General features: G+C 41.4%; 2 protein-coding genes across 4 annotated transcripts in view; one reads left to right on the top strand and one right to left on the bottom strand.

The window, feature by feature from the left end:
* ugt8 (UDP glycosyltransferase 8) overlaps positions 1-5624 on the bottom strand; it is a 35046-nt gene extending 29422 nt beyond the window's left edge. For both annotated transcript variants that reach the window (XM_061772256.1, XM_061772257.1), the window contains exons 1-2: positions 5484-5624; positions 742-1562 (exon numbers count right to left, since the gene is read on the bottom strand). In XM_061772256.1, coding sequence (XP_061628240.1) covers positions 742-1560 — 819 coding nt within the window. In that variant the 5' untranslated portion in view covers positions 1561-1562; positions 5484-5624. The remainder of the gene's footprint in view (positions 1-741; positions 1563-5483) is intronic.
* The window catches only part of spock3 (SPARC (osteonectin), cwcv and kazal like domains proteoglycan 3), a 48225-nt gene continuing 31815 nt past the window's right edge, over positions 5609-22018 (top strand). For both annotated transcript variants that reach the window (XM_061772253.1, XM_061772255.1), the window contains exon 1: positions 5609-5788. In XM_061772253.1, the coding sequence (XP_061628237.1) occupies positions 5609-5788 (180 nt within the window). The remainder of the gene's footprint in view (positions 5789-22018) is intronic.

Raw genomic sequence — 22018 nt, 5'->3', positions numbered from 1 at the left:
TCTAGGTATCCTCAAATTTTACAATGGGACAATGAGGATGTATCAGCACAAACAATGACAAGTGGTTTACATCACGCATGTTGTGTTGGCTCTTCACACTTTGAAGCTTGGCTACCAGTATGGAGGAGCGTCAATAGCAAGCAGAGCTGTGCTGAGGTGCGGTACCGTACAGCCAAACAACCAAAAGGCAAGATGTACTACAATTATTACATGTACCTCCATGGTAAACATCACCAATAACATTAGCTTTTTTGATTGTTAAAATGACAAATAATTCGTTAAGTCTATGTATAAAATGCAAGCGAAGGTGAAGTTCTCAGTGTAAAAGTGTCTGCCTTTTTAATGCAGCACTTATTTGCGGGACGGCATTGGAAATGACTGGTTAGGACATCTCCCTCACAGTTCTGAGGACCGGGGTTCAAATCTGGCCTCAACTGTGTGGAGTTAGCATGTTCTTCCCGTTCCTGCCTGTGTTTTCTCCGGGTACTCTGGTTTACCCCACATCCCAAAAACATGCATGGTAGGTTAATTGAAGACTCTAAACTGCCCGTCCATGTGAATGTTTGTTTGTTTATATGTGCCCTGTGATTGGCTGGCGACCAGTTCAGGGTGTAGCCCGCCTCTCGCCTAGAGTCAGCTGGGATAGGCTCCAGCATGACAGCGACCCTAGTGAGGATAAGCGGTGTGGAAAATGGATGGATGCACTTATCATTTGCTGTATGTGCACGCCACAGCACTCACCTGTGGCAGGGGGTTTGCTGGTCTGGTGAGGATGCCTCCGATGTAGACCACGTGCGGTAGGGTGGGCCTGGGGAACTCCAACGCCAAGTCTGTGCACAGCATCCACATCTGGCTTCCTCGCACCAGTTCAGTCATAGCCACTTGCGGCTTTATTCCATGTTTTCTCATGATACGGTCGTACTTGGGGATCAGAATAAAATGGACTCCAAAGTTCTCCAAGAGGTAGACAGCAGTGTTGGAGATCCTTTGGAACAGTGACATGCGGTCGGTCAGCAGTGAGTTGAAAACGGGCACGTACGAGAGCGGGGTCGGGGCACCCACCTCCGTAGGGTACCACAAACCTGTGCTGAACACAGCATATTTCAAGCCCAGAATATGCGCAAGTACAAACCCGCACATTTCATTGGGGTCCACCAGCAACAGGTCAAACTTGGCCTGCTTGAGGCGAGCCATAACATCTGTATTACCTACTATAGCATCACAATTTTGACTGTAGTGTTCAAGAATGTCAAAAAGCTCCAGAAATGTAAGGCGGCCTGAAAAGATGTTGCCGACTTTAGACTGCAGGAAACTCTCAGCTGTGCTGCTGTTGAAGACGCCCGGGTAGCGCTGTAGTTTATAGTGAGGGGAAGGGAGTACCTCACGACCCTCTGAGACGAGGAAATGGATCTCGTGGCCCTCCTGGTGTAGAGAGGTGGCCAACGTCTTGAAGATGTACATATGTGATTCAAAAAGGGTTGGTGGGACCACAATGATTTTAGCAGCCCATGAGAATGTAAGGAGGCCAAGGATCAGGAGTGGCGATGAGGACAGGAGCATGGCTAAAATGATAAGGACATTTATATTAAAACACAGCTCATCATTATCATACTTGCATTAAATATTTAATAATGGAGTACATGCCTTGTATTTTTAGCTCACAGGTAAATCACAGAAAATTAAGGAAACTAAAGTAAAATGATTGCTGTATGGATTCTATGCTGTGTACTGAGCAAATAGACATGACTATGTGTTGCTCGATTTAAATTTTGCGTCGCTTTTATTGAATTCACTCATTCAACTATTCACTCTGCACAGCAGTCACTGACATGTGGGTAGCGCCATCGTCATTCTCAAAAATACAAACAGCCGCTCTCTCTGTTCACAAACACAAAGAACAATTCTCAAGTACAGTAGTATACATTCCTTCTATAAAAAGTTAAACACAGAGGAAATTTTCATCATAAACAACTATGAATTTTCACAGATGTTTCCTGAATATAAAAAGCAGCATGTGGACTCACTACTAGGGGGTACCCTTACAGATAGATGAATGAGTATCACACAGTGTAGCTTGAATGCAATGCATGAGCTCATGTTCTGTTTTAAATCATTCTTCCAAGCATGAAAGTGTGAGACAAAGGTTATATTTTCATTGACGTCTGTTCATTGGGGGATTTGGTCGTTGGTATGATCGCACAAAGACTATGTACCTATTTCCATTCAACTTTGTAAATTGATGGCGCATTGGCCACGAACAAACCCATAACATTTTTTAGTCCAGATCCAGATGTGTGGATTGAATGTCTTTCAACATTTCACTGTTACAGCTGAGTAGTATACGGTAGTGATTTTTCAGATTCATCAGAGGGTACTACAGTGAAAGAAGCTTGTTGCATTTTACAGTTTGCACCATCCATCTGTCCGTCCGTCCGTCCATCCATCCATCCATTCATTCATTTTCTATACCGCTCATCCTGTTCGGGTTCGCAGGGAGCTGGAGCCTATCCCAGGTGACTTTCGGCGAAGGGCGGACTACACCCTGGACTGGTCACCAGTCAGTTCCCAGGCACATGTAGAGCGAGACAACCATTCCCTTTCACATTCACACTGTCACTGAGTGGGAACTGAACCCACGCTGCCTGCAACTTTCCTCCACGGCTTCGCATCGTATTTAGCCACGTTAGGTATCACTTGTAGGTTAGCTGGGGTGGTTCACTTGGGTTATACAGTATTTGTCTGATATTTAAATTTGTCTGATGATCTTAAACATTAAAGTGGGGAAACTGCAAAAATATAAGAATTTGAGTAGGGGGCCAATACCTTTTCTCGGCACTGTGTGTGCATATGCATATATATACATATATATATATATATATATATATTGGTTTTTTTCAACAAGCATTCCACCTTAGTAGCTGAACAGCGGAAAGCAGCAAGGTTGGGTGACAACAGGGACGCTTGTAGCTTGGATTAGCCGCTAGCATAATGACGGTAAAGCCACGTGGTTCCGACAACTCATTGCCACATGCAAATTTTAATTATTGCCGTCATAAAGACATAATTTTTTTGTTGTTAATGCGTTTATGTTACCACTAGCTGAATGTGTGCCTTATTTAACTGTATCATTCATGGTTTATGATGCACGACCATGTCATTATCAAACCGTGACTGTAGGCTTTGTGTAAAATCCGTCATCCAGTCAATTCAACCACATAATAAGCAAAGCCCAATGGGCATTGCTTTTTAATAGCAAATACTGTTTAAGGCTGTTTTATGTCAGTGACAAAAAAAAAAAAAAATGCACTTTAGGTCTATCTTGTTTTGGCCGCTGAAATTTCGGTGCATCACTAATAGAGAGTTTAAAGATAATGAATCAAACTGCGGAATAATAATTTTTTTTTTTGTCCTGCTTTATTTTTCCTGCCAAGAGACAACAGTAGGTTTCAAATTTTGAAAATTGTTTTTCAATTTCAGGGCAAATCCAATATTGATTTTGAATGGGAGTCGACAAAATATAGTTGAGGTAGCTGAGGCCATTCGTGGCCAACATAACTTTCAAGGATTATTCAGTTCTGTGGCAATTATTTTTTAACATTAGCATCACAGTGCAAGATTTTATTGATGCACAGACACCAGTTGTGTTTTGCAATCTGCAACTGTAAGAAAAAAAAATAAGAGAAGAGCTTGGAGGCATACAACACTTGTTCAAGGTCAACCAGTTTTTGATTCCACTGGGGTATATCCTAGAAAGTGGAGGTATTAATATACATACTGCATATTGACAAATATATTGCAACCATTGTCACGTTATGCTGTCAATAACATTCAATTCCAATTACATGGTCATGCTCTAATACCATTCAACTATTTTTTTCCTTGACTCAGAACAACAGCATCTACAGCATTTATGGTGTATATGTACTGTATATGCTGATTTGCTTAGTGAGCTCCGTTGAGAAGCTTGAACTTCTAAGAGCAAGACGACAAGTCATTCCAAAGTTCATGAATGAATGAATATGGCTCACATTCAATTGCATGGAAGTTTCAGCGTATCACAAGTGAAACTGATAAGAAACCTCAATGTGTGCTATTTGTTTTGTTAAAATATTTGGGTGCTTAGCTAAATCAAAAGTCCGATAAACTCAAATTCTAAGGAAGGATAAAGTAGTAAAAAAAATGTTAAGGTGGAGCTTGAAAGAGGAAAACGACAGTTGCCGTTCTTTTGCTGAGTCACATACAAACCTGTTTATAGAAGCAACATGTATGCCCTCATCTCCTCAAGCGGTCATCATCAGCAACATTGCCACATACTAACCCAATGACAGAATACGTACTGGATACTACTTATACATAACTTTAGCCATAAGCGTATTGAATTAATTTGGTTTCACTTAACACAGTCATTCATGACTACTACCTCTCATACTATCTCTCTAAGCATCAACATGCACATGAACTGGTCCGACAAGCTGTCTTGCATCATTAGTAAATGCCAACCACACCAACAAAACAGTAGCCGGCTGACAATATATACGAGAAGCAGCTCGATGACATTAACAAAATGATAAACATACGTACACCTGAGGAGATCAGGCAGGAACAAGGGCCTGGAATAACATTCATCCACGAGAGAATACATCTATTTGCAGAATGGGAGCGACGTTGTTAATCCATAAACAAATATATATGCATGAAGGTTTCATGGTAGGGGACTTCACACATTTATCACCTAAATCATCAACTAAGAGTCAATGCAGGCAGTTAAGCAAGAATTAAAATATAATACCAAACCTATAGTATTGGGTGGGTTGTACTGTGGATTTTAAGCAGGATTGTGTCTAATCAATTCCAGGCTTTGTAACGTATCAGTGAATATTTCAATTACTGATGCTGTATTCAAGGCAAGTGGGTTTTAGGTGAAAATGTTTGAAAATGTTTGAGGAAAACCCCATTACAAATGGGGGTTTCTGCCTCAGAATAATGGGGGAATGAAAATACTGAAAATGTAATGCAGTTAATAATATTTTAACAGTTAATAATTTATTATGGAATTTTTATTTGAAACGGTCATAAAAAGCACGCCAAGTCAAATGGTATTGACACTGGAAAAACAAGACTCGAGTCCATTAACAGCCCAAAAGAACGAGCAATGACATGAGTTTAATAGACAAATAATATTACATAACGAGGTACAACAAAGGTACAGGAGTGGCCATGAACGCAACGGTCACCTGGTTACACCTGTACCTAGAATATATATCTATATATATATATATATATATATATATATATATATATATATATACATACACATACACACTGTATTCGCGAAACGACTCGAGACACAGTAAATAACGTTTCATTTTTAAATGTACAATGTCGTTTAACGATGGGTGGCTGTGCGTTTGACCGCAGAAAATGTAGAGTATCGCCCAGGACACCTGTCGGCAATTAGCTACGTTGTTTCGGGCCTTCCCTACCTTGTGACTTGAAATTTGTTCCGGGGTAGAGGAAGAAACCTCTTCTTGTTCTGTTCCCTTGAGGAGAAGTTCAACTGCGGAGCCGAAATGCGGTAGAAAAGTGATATCAGCAGTACGGCGCATGTATGTTGACAAATGGTTACCCGGTGTTTGGAGGACGACGATCAGACGGGAGCGTTCAACTAACTGCCAACGAGGAAGGCGGGACAAGTAAGAGCAGCGACCCAGGCGGGGAGCGATTAAAAGACGGGGAGTGGCCGAACATCGCCCGCGGTGCTCGGTTGAGGGAGCAGAACAACAATGATGTGAGTGAGCCTCTTGGTTTGTGTTACAGGCGACTCCGTGTGTTTTGATGGTGTCAGCATTTTGGGATGAGCGCCCGTGTTGCGTGCGATGATAAACATGGCCCGAATCGTTCGATGAACACTGGTGACAACACGGGTACGCTGTCACACAATGGTGAAGTTCAGAGCCAGCAAGGCCTTCCTTGTTGGCCTAAGCACGATCAGAAGCACTCACCTATATTTACCACCTCATTTTTCATATTTGTTTGGAGGGATAGCCCCATTATCGGCACCAATATGCAGCATCTTGACCAGCTGACCAGCATCAGCCTTTCTTTTTTTTAAACTCAAAGGTCAATAAGAGATCAACTTAATTCTCATAAATCCATCCATCCATCCATCCATTCTCTACCGCTTATCCGGGTCGGGTCGCGGGGGCAGTAGCTTCAGCAGGGACGCCCAGACTTCCCTCTCCCCAGCCACTTCATCCAGCTCTTCCGGGGGGATCCCGAGGCGTTCCCAGGCCAGCCGAAGGATGTAGTCTCTCCAGCGTGTCCTGGGTCGTCCCCGGGGTCTCCTCCCGGTGGGACATGCCCGGAACACCTCACCAGGGAGGCGTCCGGGAGGCATCCGAATCAGATGCCCCAGCCACCTCATCTGGCTCCTCTCAATGCGGAGGAGCAGCGGCTCTACTCTGAGATCCTCCCGGATGACCGAGCTTCTCACCCTATCTCTAAGGGAGAGCCCGGACACCCTGCGGAGGAAACTAATTTCGGCCGCTTGTATCCGGGATCTTGTTCTTTCGGTCACGACCCACAGCTCATGACCATAGGTGAGGGTAGGAACGAAGATCGACCGGTAAATTGAGAGCTTCGCCTTTCGGCTTAGCTCTTTCTTTACCACAACGGACCGATACAAAGTCCGCATCACTGCAGACGCTGCACCGATCCGCCTGTCGATCTCCCGTTCCATTCTTCCCTCACTCGTGAACAAGACCCCAAGATACTTGAATTCCTCCACTTGGGGCAGGATCTCATCAGATGGCATGCAGGATCTCTCAGATGGCATGCCACCCTTTTCCGACTGAGGACCATGGTCTCAGATTTGGAGGTGCTGATTCTCATCCCAGCCGCTTCACACTCGGCTGCGAACTGCTCCAATGAGAGTTGGAGGTCACGGCTTGATGAAGCCAACAGAACCACATCATCTGCAAAAAGCAGAGATGCAATACTGAGGCCACCAAACCAGACCCCCTCTACGCCTCGGCTGCGCCTAGAAATTCTGTCCATAAAAGTTAGAAACAGAATCGGCGACAAAAGGCAGCCTTGGCGGAGTCCAACCCTCACCGGGAACGAGTCCGACTTACTGCCGGATATGCGGACCAAACTCTGACTCCGGTCGTACAGGGACCGAACAGCCCGTATCAGGGGGTTCGGTACCCCATACTCCCGAAGCACTCTCCACAGGACTCCCCGAGGGACACGGTCGAACGCCTTCTCCAAGTCCACAAAACACATGTAGACTGGTTGGGCGAACTCCCATGCACCCTCGAGGACCCTGCCGAGGGTGTAGAGCTGGTCCACTGTTCCACGGCCAGGACAAAAACCACACTTCTCCTCCTGAATCTGAGATTCGACTTCCCGACGGACCCTCCTCTCCAGCATATCTGAATAGACCTGACCAGGGAGGCTGAGCAGTGTGCTCCCTAATTCTCATAAAATAATAACAATAAATAGTAGCGTTGAGACACTGCAAGCATTTTCTGTTTATGGTAACTTGAACAATAGTTGAACAAACTATTATCCTTGACTTAAAAAAAATTTGGCCCGGTGACGTCATAAATAATCTAATGCATTACTTTTTATATTAAAAGAGTCAGATTACAGTTACTTTTTTGTTCACGAGAGCCAGAGTTTAATATCCATCCATCCATCCATCCATTTTCTACCGCTTATCCGAGGTCGGGTCGCGGGGGCAGTAGCTTTAGCAGGGACGCCCACACTACAGCCGAAGGATGTAGTCTCTCCAGCTTGTCCTGGGTCATCCCCGGGGTCTCCTCCCCGGTGGGACGTGCCCGGAACACCTCACCAGGGAGGCGTCTGGGAGGCATCCGAATCAGATGCCCCAGCCACCTCATCTGGCTCCTCTCGATGTGGACCACTTGCACACTGACTGAGGAGTTTCTGCAACATTTGCACAATTGACATTGTCCCAGATTATCGCACTACTAGTCACTTTAAACTGCATGCATTCCTTGAAGTCTCGGTGCCCTTTGCACAATGGTCATTGCATCGGACTATTGCTATATTAGTCATTCAAACCGCTCTAATTGCTAGAGAACTATGCATCTTTTTGCACAATTGTCAAAAATAAATAAATAAAAAATGTACCCTATTTACCAGATTACTAGCAACGTTTTATTGCTCAGTGTTTTTCTCAATGTCTTTTTATCTCAAAGGTATTCTCTGTCAATTGACTGTCTGTTGTCGTACTAAAGTGGCTCCAACTCCCGGAGACAAATTCCTTGTGTGTTTCTTGGACATACTAGGCAAAATACAGATGATTCTGATTCTGATTGTGTATTTTGTTAAATATTGTTGCCTGTACAATTATGTATCAGCCCTCTGGGTATGCTACTTTACTATTTATTTTAAAAAGTAGTCTTTTATGAACCAGTATTAAGAATCCTCTTTGTCTACTGTTATAAAAAGCCAAGATAGACTGAGTGAAATTTGAACCAATGACATATTTTTCTTCTGATTCGGTTAGAAGCGATTCTTGTATTAGAGAAAGATCTATTTTAAATCTAGTGATATAATCCATTCTCTTTGCCTGTGATCAAATCCCATTGACATTCCACGATACAAATTTACGATACATAATTGGTGCGTGTATAGTAATTTTGAATAAACTGGGTACTACCCGGTACCTTTGTTTGATGATCTTAAACATTACAGTGGGGAAACTGCAAAAATATGAGAATTTCAGAAGGAGGCCAGTACCTTTTCACGGTACTGTATATTAAATACTTATTGTGTAATATCAGTAACATTATTTGTTTGGAATATTAATAGAGTGCTGAGTTTTGATTTAGACTTTTGAGATCTGCACAATATATGCTCTCTAGCTTTGCTAAAGGATCATACAACCCATTCTGAAATACTTATATTCTACATTAGTGTGCATTTAATATTTTAAAAGTAAATAAAACACATTACATTGAATATTTTGATGGTTAAAAAAAAACGTAGCATTAGTCATTTGATGGTTAAAATAATGAAGTGTTAGTACTTCAAATTCCGAATCTGATGGCACAGATATACTTCCATACAGAAGCCTCAACGCCAGCATGAAGCTTAACCTCACCATGTATTAACCAGACTGCAAAGGCATCAGCAAAACCATGCAGCACAAGAAGTCGCATTAATGGTCAGAAGTGTTTTATTTATTTTATTTTATTTTATTTTAAAAACTTCAGTGACGTATTATATTCTAAAAGTGTTGGTCTTGCAAATGCACGCTTTTAGTTAAGTGTTAAAAAATTCAGTGTTAAAAAAAAAAATACAATATGACTCTCACAGAAATGCATTTTAGAATATGTGACTTTCATGGCACTCTTAGCCCAAAACGTTCCCTACCCCCTGTTTTAGACGGAAGCCAACATTTTCATAGCGCGTGTCATATTAGATCGTGCAGTTATAGCTAATGTTGTGGCCAGTAAGTGTACGCTGTAATTACAACACTTTTCAGTTTACGAGCAGAAAGCTCAGGATGGGCGCTCAAGACCTCCACCCCTGCAAACAGATGCTTATCAGGCAGAAAAGAGTGGAAGACTTTAGTTCATTGTTTTTACGCTGACACTGGGACTTAAGTTACAACACACAAAGAAGCACATCTGTTGACACAGTACACACACACGCATTCAGACCGAGGGACTTGAGAATGCCTAGTAATTTGGGGGATGGGGCCCTTATTCTGTGTTTACTTAAACACATGTTTCTTAGACAGCAGTCATCCATTTGTGTGTGCACTCAGGCCATCCCTCAGCTGCCTTCATTCTTCCATACATCCTCAAGGTGTCTTATTCCTCTAACTATTCCCTGTTTTACTCAAAATGGTGGACTTTTAGGTTTCAGCCCACCGCTCCAGAAAGTCTTGAATGGAGATTGTGACGTAGTTGCAGCCACACCTGTCTGTTACCGGCCCATTAGTACTGTTTTTCACTAAGATCCCTCAAAATTACCACGAGTGGCGTAACAGGTGACCTTTGCCCTTTAAACAGAACCCACCAAAGCAGAATACTGTATCGAATTATGTGCGCGTTCCCACAGTGTCACGGCATCCCACAATCAATTAAGTAGATGCTGTGATGTGCAAACCCCAATTACAATGAAGTTGGGACATTGTGTAAAATGTAAATAAAAACAGAATACAATAATTTGCACATCTTTTTCAACCTACAGTGGTGTGAAAAAGTGTTTGCTCCCTTCATGATTTCTTATTTTTTTCCATGTTTGTCACACCTAAATGTTTCCGATCATTAAAACAAATATAAATCTTAAAGACAGCACAAGTTAACACAAAATGCAGTTTTAAAATTCCAAACCTACCTGGCCCTGTGTGAAAAACTGATTGCCCCCCATGTAGATTTGGACTTTTTCTCCCTTAATCATAAAAACCCAATTTAAAAATTGTATTTTGTGTTAACTTGTGTTGCCTTTGACTAACATTTAAATTTGTTTGGTGATGGGAAACATTTAAGTGTGACAAACATGCAAAAAAAAAAAAAGCAGCAAGGGGGCAAACACTTTCACACCACTGTATATTTAATTGAATACACTACAAAGACAAGCTATGTTACGTTCAAACTGATTTTTTTGGGGGGGCAAATATTCTCTCATTATGAATTTGATGCCTGTAACAAGTTCATCTTTGTGGGATTTAAAAAAAAAAAACCTGGAATGAGCACTTAAAACGCTTCTAAAATCCTCCATTACAAATAAATTCAACCCTCCCTCAACAAAAATGCTTACTAACGTATGTGACCTACATATTCTATTGCCCACACTGCTTTTCTCACAGATAATGTTCCTTTTGTGATATTTAAATCAAGTTTTTAGGGCAAGTGACATTTGAAACGTTGTGGTTAATTTGACACGTCAACTTGGAGAGCCCCTCGGAATTTCGGGCCGTACGAGCTTATTGGTGGATATTAACTGAAAATTGTCAGCCAAGTGGATAAGGGGTTCCCCAACTAGCAGATGAAACAAAAGGGTTGAGGAGATATGTTGAGAAATAATGAAGTTATACTGTATTACTCTGATGTGAAGGCGTTATTGACTAGATTTCCTCTAGGTGATATCACACAACAACATTCCCCAAAAAGGCATTTTTTCTAACACAAAAAACAAAAATTCTCCAGAACAAATCATCCCTTTTTTTTTTTTTTTTTTTTTTAATTCTTGGTGCGTTGCAGTCAAGTTGAAATGGGCTTCCATTTCAACTTAGCATTTTGACAAGACTGTCATTTTTTTAGAAATCTTGTCATGTTTGCTACTAAGAGTATCTGACATCCTTTCACTTAAAGTACCTGTAAAGTCACATTTGTGTTTTTTATCAAAATACATTATACATGTTGGAAGATCAGTGTTGAAAAAATGCAAAGACTGAGAGTAATTTAGAACTAAATTGCTGAGATATAGTGTAAAACTCTTTTTCACATCCTCAAATTGTTCAGATTTTTGGGGTGGGGCTAAAACGGGGGCACAGTGACGCAACCAGGGAACAGCATGAGTCGGACCTCCCCCACTATATAAGTATGAAGCGCCTTCAGTGGCTATTCGGCGCATCTGGGAGAGAGGGCACATATTTGACTGTCGAAAGTCAAAAGACTGATAAAAGTGACAGTGTTTAATTTCTTCACCATTTTGAAGCATGATGTCAAATACTTTTTTTTTTTTTTTTAATTCATTAAAATTTGGCAGACTTGTTAACAACACTGCTTTGTGTTAAATTTAAAATACTTTTTTTGGGTCAGTTTAGCAGGGGTGTTAAACTAATTTTTGTTGCAGACAACATTGTAGTTATGGTTTCCCTCAGAGGGCCGTTATGACTGTGGTACCATATGAATATTAGGGCTCCAACTAACGATTTTTTGAATAAAATTTTTTGATTTTTTTTTCATTTAATCGATGAATCGGATAATAGTTTCCATCCCTTTATTCAAAAACAGGACATGAATTCTAACTGGCAGAGCACAAAAATGGTTGCTGCTTAAACATCCCATAGCTCCAAAAGTAAAGTATTATTTCAAAAAATCTAAAATAGCGTTACAATAGGCCATGGACCAACCACATAAAAACATAATGCATATAATATCTGCTTAAAAATATTGTTTTTGTCATCATCTGTCATGATATTGTGTCTCCTCAGTCTCAACTGCCACGTCGCCCGCGACCCTAGTGAGGATAAGCGGAACAGAAGATGAATGAATGAATGAACAATAAAGTGAATAAACAGATGCTACTCTGCCTTTCCAGGGATGTACACCAGGTGGCATGTATTTTTTGATTTAAAGAAAAAAAAAATGGAGCACTTACATTGACTTGGAATATAGACAGCCATTGTCTCTCCAGTCTTCCTCTGTGTACATTGAAAGAGCCAGGACTTGATTGTGATTGGTTAATCAGTATCCAATCATTATTCAGCAGTGCTGACACCATCCAAATTCAGCGTATTGATTGGTTCAGAGAAGCAAATATGTAATGCAACCCTATGGAGGGCACAAGCCAGTGCAAACAGTAGGCCGGTCTCAAGCCGAGATAAATGCAGGGGGTTGCATCAGGAAGGGCATCCGGCTTAAAACTTTGCCAAAAAAATATGAGCGTTCATCCAAAGAATTCCACATCAGATCAGTCATGACCTGGGTTAACAACGTCCGAAATTCAGCTACTGTGGCTAGAAGATGAAGGAGAAGTGCAAAGTAGGTTCTTTGGCAGAAAGAGAAGAGGAAAGCACTGAGCCTAGAACTGAATGTGGGGACTTTGAATGTTGGGACTGTGACAGAAAACAGTCAAGAGTTGGTTGACATGATGATTAAGAGAAAGGTTGATATATTGTGTGTCCAGGAGAGCAGGTGGAAAGGCAGTCAGGCTAGAAGTTTAGGGGCAGGGTTTAAATTATTTTATCGTGGTGTAGATGGGAAGAGAACTGGATTGTGGGTTATTTTAAAGGAAGAGTTGGCTAACAATGTCTTGGGGGTGAAAAGAGTATCAGATCTAGTGATGAGGCTGAAACTTGAAATGGAGGATGTTATGTGTAAATTGATTAGTAGCTATGCCCCACATGTAGGATACCTATAGGTATTTTACCTATAGGTGAAAGAGAAATTCTGGAAGGAGCTCGACGAAGTAGTTCTGAGCGTCCCAGACACAGAGAGAGTTGTGATTGGTGCAGATTGTAATGGACATGTTGGTGAAGGTAACAGGGGTAATGAAGAAGTGACGAGTAAGTTTGGCATCCAGAAAAGGAACATAGATGGACAGATGGTGGTAGACTTTGCAAAAAGGATGGAAATGGCTGAAGTGAACTTTTTCTTCCAGAACCGGCAGGAACATAGGGTGACCTACAGGAGCGGAGGCAGAACCACGCAGGTGGATTACATCTTGTGTAGACGATGTAATCTGAAGGAGGTGACTAAGTGTAAGGTAGTGGTAGGGGAGAATGTGGCTAGAAAGTATAGGATGGTGGTGTGTAAAATGACTGGTGGAGGAAGATTAAGAAGACAAAGGCAGACCAGGAAGTAGGAGTGATCGGTAAGGGGGAAGTTATAAAGCACTAAATAGGATGCAAAATGGAAAGGCAATTGGTGACATACTTGTGGAAGTATGGAAGCATCTAGGAGAGGTGGCTGTGGAGTTTTTGACCGTGTTGTTTAACAGAATTCTAGCGGGTGAGAAGATGCCTGAGGAATTGAGGAACAGTGTGCTGTGCCCATTTTTAAGAACAAGGGTGATGTGCAGAGCTGCGGGAACTATATCGGAATAAAGTTGAAGAGCCATAAAATGAAGTTGTGGGAAAGAGAACTGGAGGCTAGACTCAGGACAGAAATTAGTATTAGCGAGCATCAGTATGGCTTTACGCCTAGAAAGAGTAGCACAGACACATTATTTGCCTTGAGGTTGTTGATGGAGAAGTACAGAGGTCAGACTGACTCAGCAGCCGCTGGGTTCACTCCTGTGTGCAATGGAGCAGGTGATTGGCGTCATAATGGCGCGATACAATGATTTCATCATGAAATTCGTAACCAACTCTTTTAATTATAAATTTTTATCGATCAATCGTGCCAGCCTAAAAAATATACAGTCTGCTCATCATATAATTACATATAAAGCGGAACCTCTGTTTTCATGCCGTAGTTTTCTTATGACCCGATGTTCAAAAAATGTTTCGCTGAAATGTTGTCCGTTTTTCTCCATCCGCTTGGTTTTAATACAGTTGAAGATGCTCCAAACGCCAAAGACATCCACCTGCGTCACTTCTTTCATTTCTTATCCTTCTTCTTCAATTTTTAAGCTGCATGAATTTTTTTTTTAGTATCCTCATTGCGATGTACATGTGCGCAATAGTCACATCGCAGGGTCTGCTGCGATGGTGGACTGTAAAATGCAGTGAATCAACTATAATATTAAAAGTGACCAGCAGAGGGACTCGTTTGGACATGTTAGTAAGATGAACTCCCATGTTACAGTAAATCAAACAACAGACGGGGCAACCCAGAGTGTTGTATACTTATCTCCTTGTATGAAAGGCGTCTCCATCCCGCTGGGTACTGCGCCACTTGGCCAGTCAAGCTGGGAGTTGGGACAGAGCACATTCATTCCCAACTTGCCGGAGACTGACCCAGGCAGGACGCCCACCTCACCACGAGGTGACGAGGACACATCGGAACATCTCCGAGTGCAGAGCATCCTGCAAGCGCTTTGAGCTACCCTTTTTGGGGGCCTGAGCTCAGCCCGGGGGCACGGAAGCGGGAACAACGTGCCCATTCTGAACGTCTTGCGAGCCGAGACAACCGGGCTCCGGCCGTCCTGCCTGGGAACTTTTTGGGCTCCTCTTTTCCTTTTTCTTCTTCCTTTCCGCCAAATCCACCTGTTCCCGGTGTGGACAGGGCCGGCCGAACACGCGGAAGCTTGACCTGCCTGCCTCAAACGTGTTCAAGACACGTAAATTTAACATTGCGGTCTACTAAATGTACAGATTAGTGCATATTTGGGTTTAAATTAACGAGAACAGGAATCCCCAGCTATACACATTCACTACACGCTCATTCTACCAATCTCGCATCACAAGTCAGTTTCCTTTGTCAATGTTCGTTTGTACTTTGTTTGTTTTGTGTTTTTCTGTATTGTTTCCCTGTAGATTCCCCATGTTATATCATAAAATTTTCCATAAAATTCACAACCTGCATTGTTGTGTGTGTTTGGGTTTGCTAACGCTGTAATTTAAAATTACACTGACCCGGAAGTAACGCAGGCGTCGCTTCCAGCCCATTCTTTTCTCCTAAATTCATTACATTTTTATTTAACCCATATACGCTACAGCTGTGAGGAATGCTAACTTATCAATGTCCTTTCACCATCGTCCGTCATACTGTGTTGCATGTTTTTGTTAGCACTTTAAGGACAAAAGTCCTGTTTTTGTTTTAATTCCTCATTTTAAAAAAGACCATTCAAAAAAACAAGTTTTTCCTCATGTTTTTGAGATTATAGGGTGGTAGATGCAGCTGGCTACGAGTGTAGACTGAATGGGTGGCAACAATGGGGAAATGAAATGCCAGTATTTTGATTTAAATAGACCGTCAGCAACATATTGAAAAAAAGAACAATGAACGAGTTCATTTTTGGACCAGTGAACTTCAAAATTTTGAATTATCAACAATTAATTGAACTAGTTCATTTTTGGAACGGTGAGCATAGAAAATTTACTTTCCCAACCCTGATCCTGTATTATTTCACATCGCATTATATATCGCTGCTTTAATAAACAATTGCAATGTAATTTTTTTCCCCAATATCTTGCAGCCCTAAAGTAGACGCACATGATTTGCTTATGTAGGCCACATGAAATGATATGGTGGGCCAGATCTGGCTTCCGGGCCTTGAGTTTGACACTTGTGGTTTACTGGTTCTTTAAGCCCCTTTCACACTGCCCATAGATGGCTTTTCATTGCTTTTTCCTGGGATGCTGTATCATGTACTAGGTGACATGATGGCGAACGATGGGGGGTTAAAGTCGACCCACTTTGAGAGATTCAGGTGCAGTTTGATGTGCATAAAAAAGTGGAGTGACTCCTGCGTGTAAGGACCGCGAACAGAGTGTGAAGTTTATGGCCAAGACTCACTGCCCACACCCCTTTGTGTTGAAAGCAATTGTTGTTGTCCCACACGCTAGTGCTGACTTCTCCATGCGTATGATTATCTGTATCCACGAATCATTCAAGCCACGTAAATGTCCCATTTCTGCAAGTTCTGTCTGATAGGGTTAGGCGACTAAATACCAGCTCGTCCATTACTCTTCTGATGCACCAACTTACTGGGAGGGCAGTGGGAAAGGAGCTTTCCATCCACTCTCACTCATCCATCCATCCATCCATTTTCTGTACCGCTTATCCTCACCAGGGTTGCGGACGAGCTGGAGCCTATCCCAGCTATCTTCGGGCGAGAGGCGGGGTCCAACCCTGAACCGGTTGCCAGCCAATTGCAGGGCACACGGAAACAAACAACGATTCGCACTCACATTCACACCTACGGGCATTTTGAGTCCTCAATCAACCTACCACGCAAGTTTTGGGGATGTGGGAGGAAACCGGAGTGCCCGGAGAAAAAAACACCCAAGCACGGGGAGAACATGCAAACTCCACACAGGCGGGGCTGGGATTTAAAACCCAGTCCCCAGAACTGCGAGGCAGATGTACTAACCAGTCTTGTACCGTGCCGGCCACTCTCACTCATCTTTACCGTTTTATATTCTTTATCTCTGCTTCACTCTCTCTTCACACCTCCTCCTTAAGGCTATTCTCTTTCTCCTTGCTCCCCTCCCATTACACGTCCTTTCCTCCCGTCTCCTGTCCTCTCACATATCAGATGTGTTACCTAAGCTCCACATCAATAGTTAATTACCCTGGGACACCCAATCTTCACAACGAGGAGGACAGATCTCTCCCATGAAGAGTTATATTGTTTGTCTGTGTCTATCCTTGTGTATATGTTTGAAGAGACGGAGTGTGCATACTGAAATTCAAACATATTAGTCAAAAGCTTCTGAGAGTAGAAAGTAGAAGGAGTGGGGTGGGGAATGCAAATAGTGTTTCCATTGAGCAGGTGTGGCTGGTGAAACTGACGCTCACAGCAATGATTTCATGAAAGCATGGACACAGTTGCATAAGCTGAATGAAAAACTAGTGACTGAGTATATTTTCGTTCAAGAAAGACACCCTTGGTATTTTTATTTATTTTATTTTTTTAATTTTTTAAATTATAATTCAGTGAATTTCCCGTACTTTGCCAGTGATTAACCAGAATGTAAGATGAATGAAAAACAGTATTTTTAGTAGTAGGCTTTACACGATCAGGCTTTTTGGGGCCAATCAGCGAGTTAAAAAAAACAATAACCGATCACCGATCCGATCACATGATGTCTATTTAAATGATCTGTTCATTTACTGTATATACTTGTGTACTTAATTGCTCAAAATTTTTTATTTACAATAAATAATGTATCGTTGTTCCTCTATTTATGGCCGTGAGGCATAGTGACAGACATAATTAATGAATGGTCTTCTATTAGATGGCAGGAAGTAACTACAGTTACACTTTACTTTTCGTGACATTTTTGTTTGTTGGTGTTCCGTGAGATTTTTCAATTGTAAAATATGTTCCTTGGCTCCATAAAGGTTGGAAATCACTGCTCTAGTCATATGTATTCTAATCAGTCAGGTCAAACCAACATTACAACGTGACGGAAATAATGGATGCTAATTTACTGTAATTAAATTACTTTATTTTTTATTAAATTACTTCACCCACACCGAAACTTTCGAGCATGATTCGACAGAATGGCGGCATGTTTACGTAAAACCGTTAGCGGTAACACTAGCTTGCTAGGCTACATAACGTTTTTGTTGCCTGCTTATGAGCCGGGGTACACCCGGAACTGGTCGCCAGCCTACTTAACAGTGCATCCCAAAGTGCCACTGTAAAATCAGGGTCAACAGCCATTGATTTGAATCAAAGAGAGCTAAGAACAAAGTAATTCAAGTATAAGCTACTGTATATAAAATGGAGCATAGGTAAAATAAAGAACTGTTGGCGCAGTCTAAAATGCACCGCTTATCCTGGTTAGGGTCGCGGGGCGCTGGAGCCTATCCCAGCTGACTTCGGGCGAAAGCCGGACTACACCCTGAAGTGGTCGCCAGTCAGTCGCAGGGCACAAAAAACATAACAAATAATAATAATAATAATAATCTACAAATACAATAGACCCTAAATATAAATCAAGATTGAAAAATGAGGATACTCAAAAGTAATAAAAACATACTGAAGCAGAATAAAAGGCAACATTAAATTGTTTACTAAATTAATACATTTAAATATAACAAGTATTGAATAAAACGTAAATGGATAACTGGTTAAAGTTTAGAAAAAGGCTTTTTAAAGAAAGTAGGACGTAAGTACACAATCTAACTAAAAGACAGACTCAAAAGGTAATTCAACCTTTTTTTTAAAAAATGACAAAAGCGTCTTAAAATTGGGTCTGGAGTGTATAGATGATGAACATCGTTTTCATCTACTTAATTATTCAGATGATTTGCACAAGGTAAGAACTGTACTAATTTTTTACCTCATTTGTATTTGTTTTATTAGCATTGCTTTTTTTCCATCATGTTGATGAGAGCAAACTTAATCAAGTACTTTACTTTGCATTCAAATGGACTCTTAAATATTCTCCCATTCTACATCTGAGCTCACTAGGTGTCTGTTTGCCTTCAGTGGATGACAAAACTGGTCATTATTCCAGATAGGAACGTCTGTGTGTCCTTATCTTATCTTGGCCATAGTTTGCAGGGAAGCAGTATACTGCTCCCTTGTAAACTAAATGGTTTGTACTTATTTTAGTGCCACTTACTGCTGGTAGCTCATGCAAATTTAACATGTAATCCCAAGTGGGTACAGTAAACACGTTTGACTTTCAATTATTAGACCTGCATGGTCGTAAAGTTGACTAACACTTCTGAACAGTGATGTCATAGGCTTTACACAACCACAACATTACACATCGGCACAATCACTACAACAGCAATATTCCTAATGCAATGCAGTTTGACACAGTATAATACATGTAATATTAAAACATGAATATGACAGATTGTTCCATTTAAATGGTAGTGAAGTGTGGATTGCTATTTATCCACAGCTCTTGTATTTCCTCTCATCAAATTGTCTTTGTGTACATCTAAGACTGGGTACAATAAGTACAAGCGATACCGTGCATTTTGTTTTTGAAACCCCACGGAGAGTAAAGAGATGCTAACCGGGCCCCAGAGGTTAATGAAACTGAGGAAAGCTAATATATTGTATTGGATTTCTGCATACATATTTTGTGAATTGATGAATAAATGGCTCAGCAGCTGTCAGCTAAAATATGCCTTTAATGCTGAGGAGAAAGAAGCATCAAACTACAAATATCAGTCAGAAATGCTTATTTTTACAATTATCTTTGCACTGACGTACTTTTAACAAAATACTATATTATCAAGAACAAAATGAACAATACTGTAGTCAAATGTAATAATCTGTTATGGCCACCAGGGGGCGAGAGAACACCTTTGCAAAAAGCTCAGTAGCAGTTCTTGTATTCTTGTAAAGACCTTTTTATATTAAAAATATATTGTTGTTTTGTTCATGTTTATTCTCTGAGCCCCAACACAAGCCTGTGCCCAACTAGACAGATTTCCGATGGCTATACAATAACATGGTTTACAGTATATCCCTGTCAAATATGTTTGGCTCTCAGGCTGGACTGAGACGACAGAAACAGTTCTCTGAGTGTGCATTACTGTACATGCAATAACATGTGAGTGCTGACATAAAGTGACTTAAACCTACAGCTGACTGCTGCACAGTGCGCCTGGCATTCGTGTATTACATAGCAAGTTCAATGGATGGCAATATTTTTTTCTTAGGAATTAGTATGTCGTATTCACTTCATAATAAACATAGGTGACAGGTGCATAATACTGTGCATTGTGGGTTATTGTTATTGACAGATTCATACTCTTAAAATCAGGAAACTCCTAACAGCAGTGACTGTGGAGGTCAAAACATTCCGTCATCTATTCCCTAGATGACTTCATTTGTCTTCCCACTCATAACCTCCACAACTGTCTTTTTGGCTTCTTTTCCTTACTCAGGTTCACTCACTGACTATGTAATCAGTTGTCTCAGCACTGGCCATTTTCTCTCTGTCTGCCTTATCGCCTCTCTGCAGTTTCCTTCTGTGTCATTACTCTGCTATTGGCATTGCATCCTGGGGCTGAAACACTGACCTAGCCACAGCTATGCTCAAAACATCTGCATGTGCAAGATAACACAGTCACCTTGCTACCTCTCACTACATGAAACAATGTCCACGAACAAATACACCTATAGATTTATTTTAGCACTAAAGAAGTGAATTAAGACATAGAAAAAACAGTATTCACCATCTTTGGCAAACTGCATAAAAGGCAGATTCTAAAGTCAAGATGGTGGTATTTCATGAAATGTAACGCAAAATGAAGAATGGAGTTTACTTTTTATACCTCCCTTGATGATGATGTAGACCTACTGTACATCATGAAAAGAGTCAAAACGATGCTAAACGTGCCGTGAAATGTTTGATTTATTAATAATTATAATTAATTAAATAATATGTGGCGGGCAATTGCCTGGTGACCAATATGCCACGTACCCCGCCTCTTGCGGGCAGTCATCCGGGATAGGCTCCAGCACACCCACGACCCAAATGAGGAATAGAAAATGATGGATGGATAAAATGTGACAAAACTGGGCAACGACAACATGGAAGTAAATTATGATTTAAGAAAAAAAAAAAGGTTTAAACATTACATTGCTCTATGATTTTCTGCAAGATTTACAGTGCCAGTTTTTAATGTGGGCGGCACGTTGCACTACTGGTTAGCACATCCGCCTCACAAGTCTGAGGACTCGGGTTCAAATCCGACCTCACCTGTGTGGCGTTTGCATGTTCTCCCCGTGCCTGCATGAGTTTTCTCCGGGTACACTGGTTTCCTCCCACATCTTGAAAACCTGCATGGTAAGTTAATTGAAGACTCTAAATTGCCCAGAGGTACGAATGTGAGTGCAAATGGTTGTTTGTTTATATGTGCCCCGTGATTGGCTGGCGACCAGTTCAGGGTGTACTCCGCCTCCTAGCCGCAATTAGCTGGTATAGGCTCCAGCATACCCGCGACCCTAGTGAGGATAAGTGGTATAGAAAATGGATGGGTGAATGTTTGTAATCTTTTTATTTGTGTATTTTTGGCAGACGTGTGTTTACATCAGCGAATGGCATATTTAATGACACCGGGCTCTCATTGAAAGGTATACAGGTATTTGATTGTTCCGTTCACACTGCAATGGCTGATGTGAGAGTCACATTCTTTGACTTCTCCAGTGCCTTCCTTAACAGCCAACCTTTTAAATTCAAGTCAAGTTTACTTTTCTAGCCCATAATCACAGAAGAGTCTCAAAGGGCGTCACAAGCCCACAGTTGAACAAAAATCAACAACATCCACTGGTCGAGACCTGCTATCCAGGCAAGTAAAAACTCAGAGAAAACCAATTTAAGAAAACAAAAGCGGAAGAAACCTCGATAAGGGATCACAGACGGAAGGATCCTCCTTTCAGGCCAACCAGGCTGCAATGGATGCTGAGTGGGCAACATTTTGACGTGATTTGCTGCTTTACAATGTTCGTTAAAACAGCATGCAGGTCCATTTAATAAAATGAAGCACCACAGGGGAAGTGTCCCGGTCAGTCTATACATAATCCTCCACAGTAATGCCTCCGGAGAAGTGCTCCTGCTCAGATCTTCTAACCAAATGCCAAATTGCGTGAAAAGCTGTGATAGATGCGTGTTACAGCATTCACTGTCCTGGATCAATGACTACTTGTCAGACAGGCCCCAGTT

The sequence above is a fragment of the Phyllopteryx taeniolatus genome, chromosome 4 (genome assembly GCF_024500385.1).
Source record: "Phyllopteryx taeniolatus isolate TA_2022b chromosome 4, UOR_Ptae_1.2, whole genome shotgun sequence".
Taxonomy (NCBI): Eukaryota; Metazoa; Chordata; class Actinopteri; order Syngnathiformes; family Syngnathidae; genus Phyllopteryx; species Phyllopteryx taeniolatus.
The sequence above is the reverse complement of the archived record's forward strand: the minus strand, read 5'-3'. Positions and strand labels throughout refer to the sequence as shown.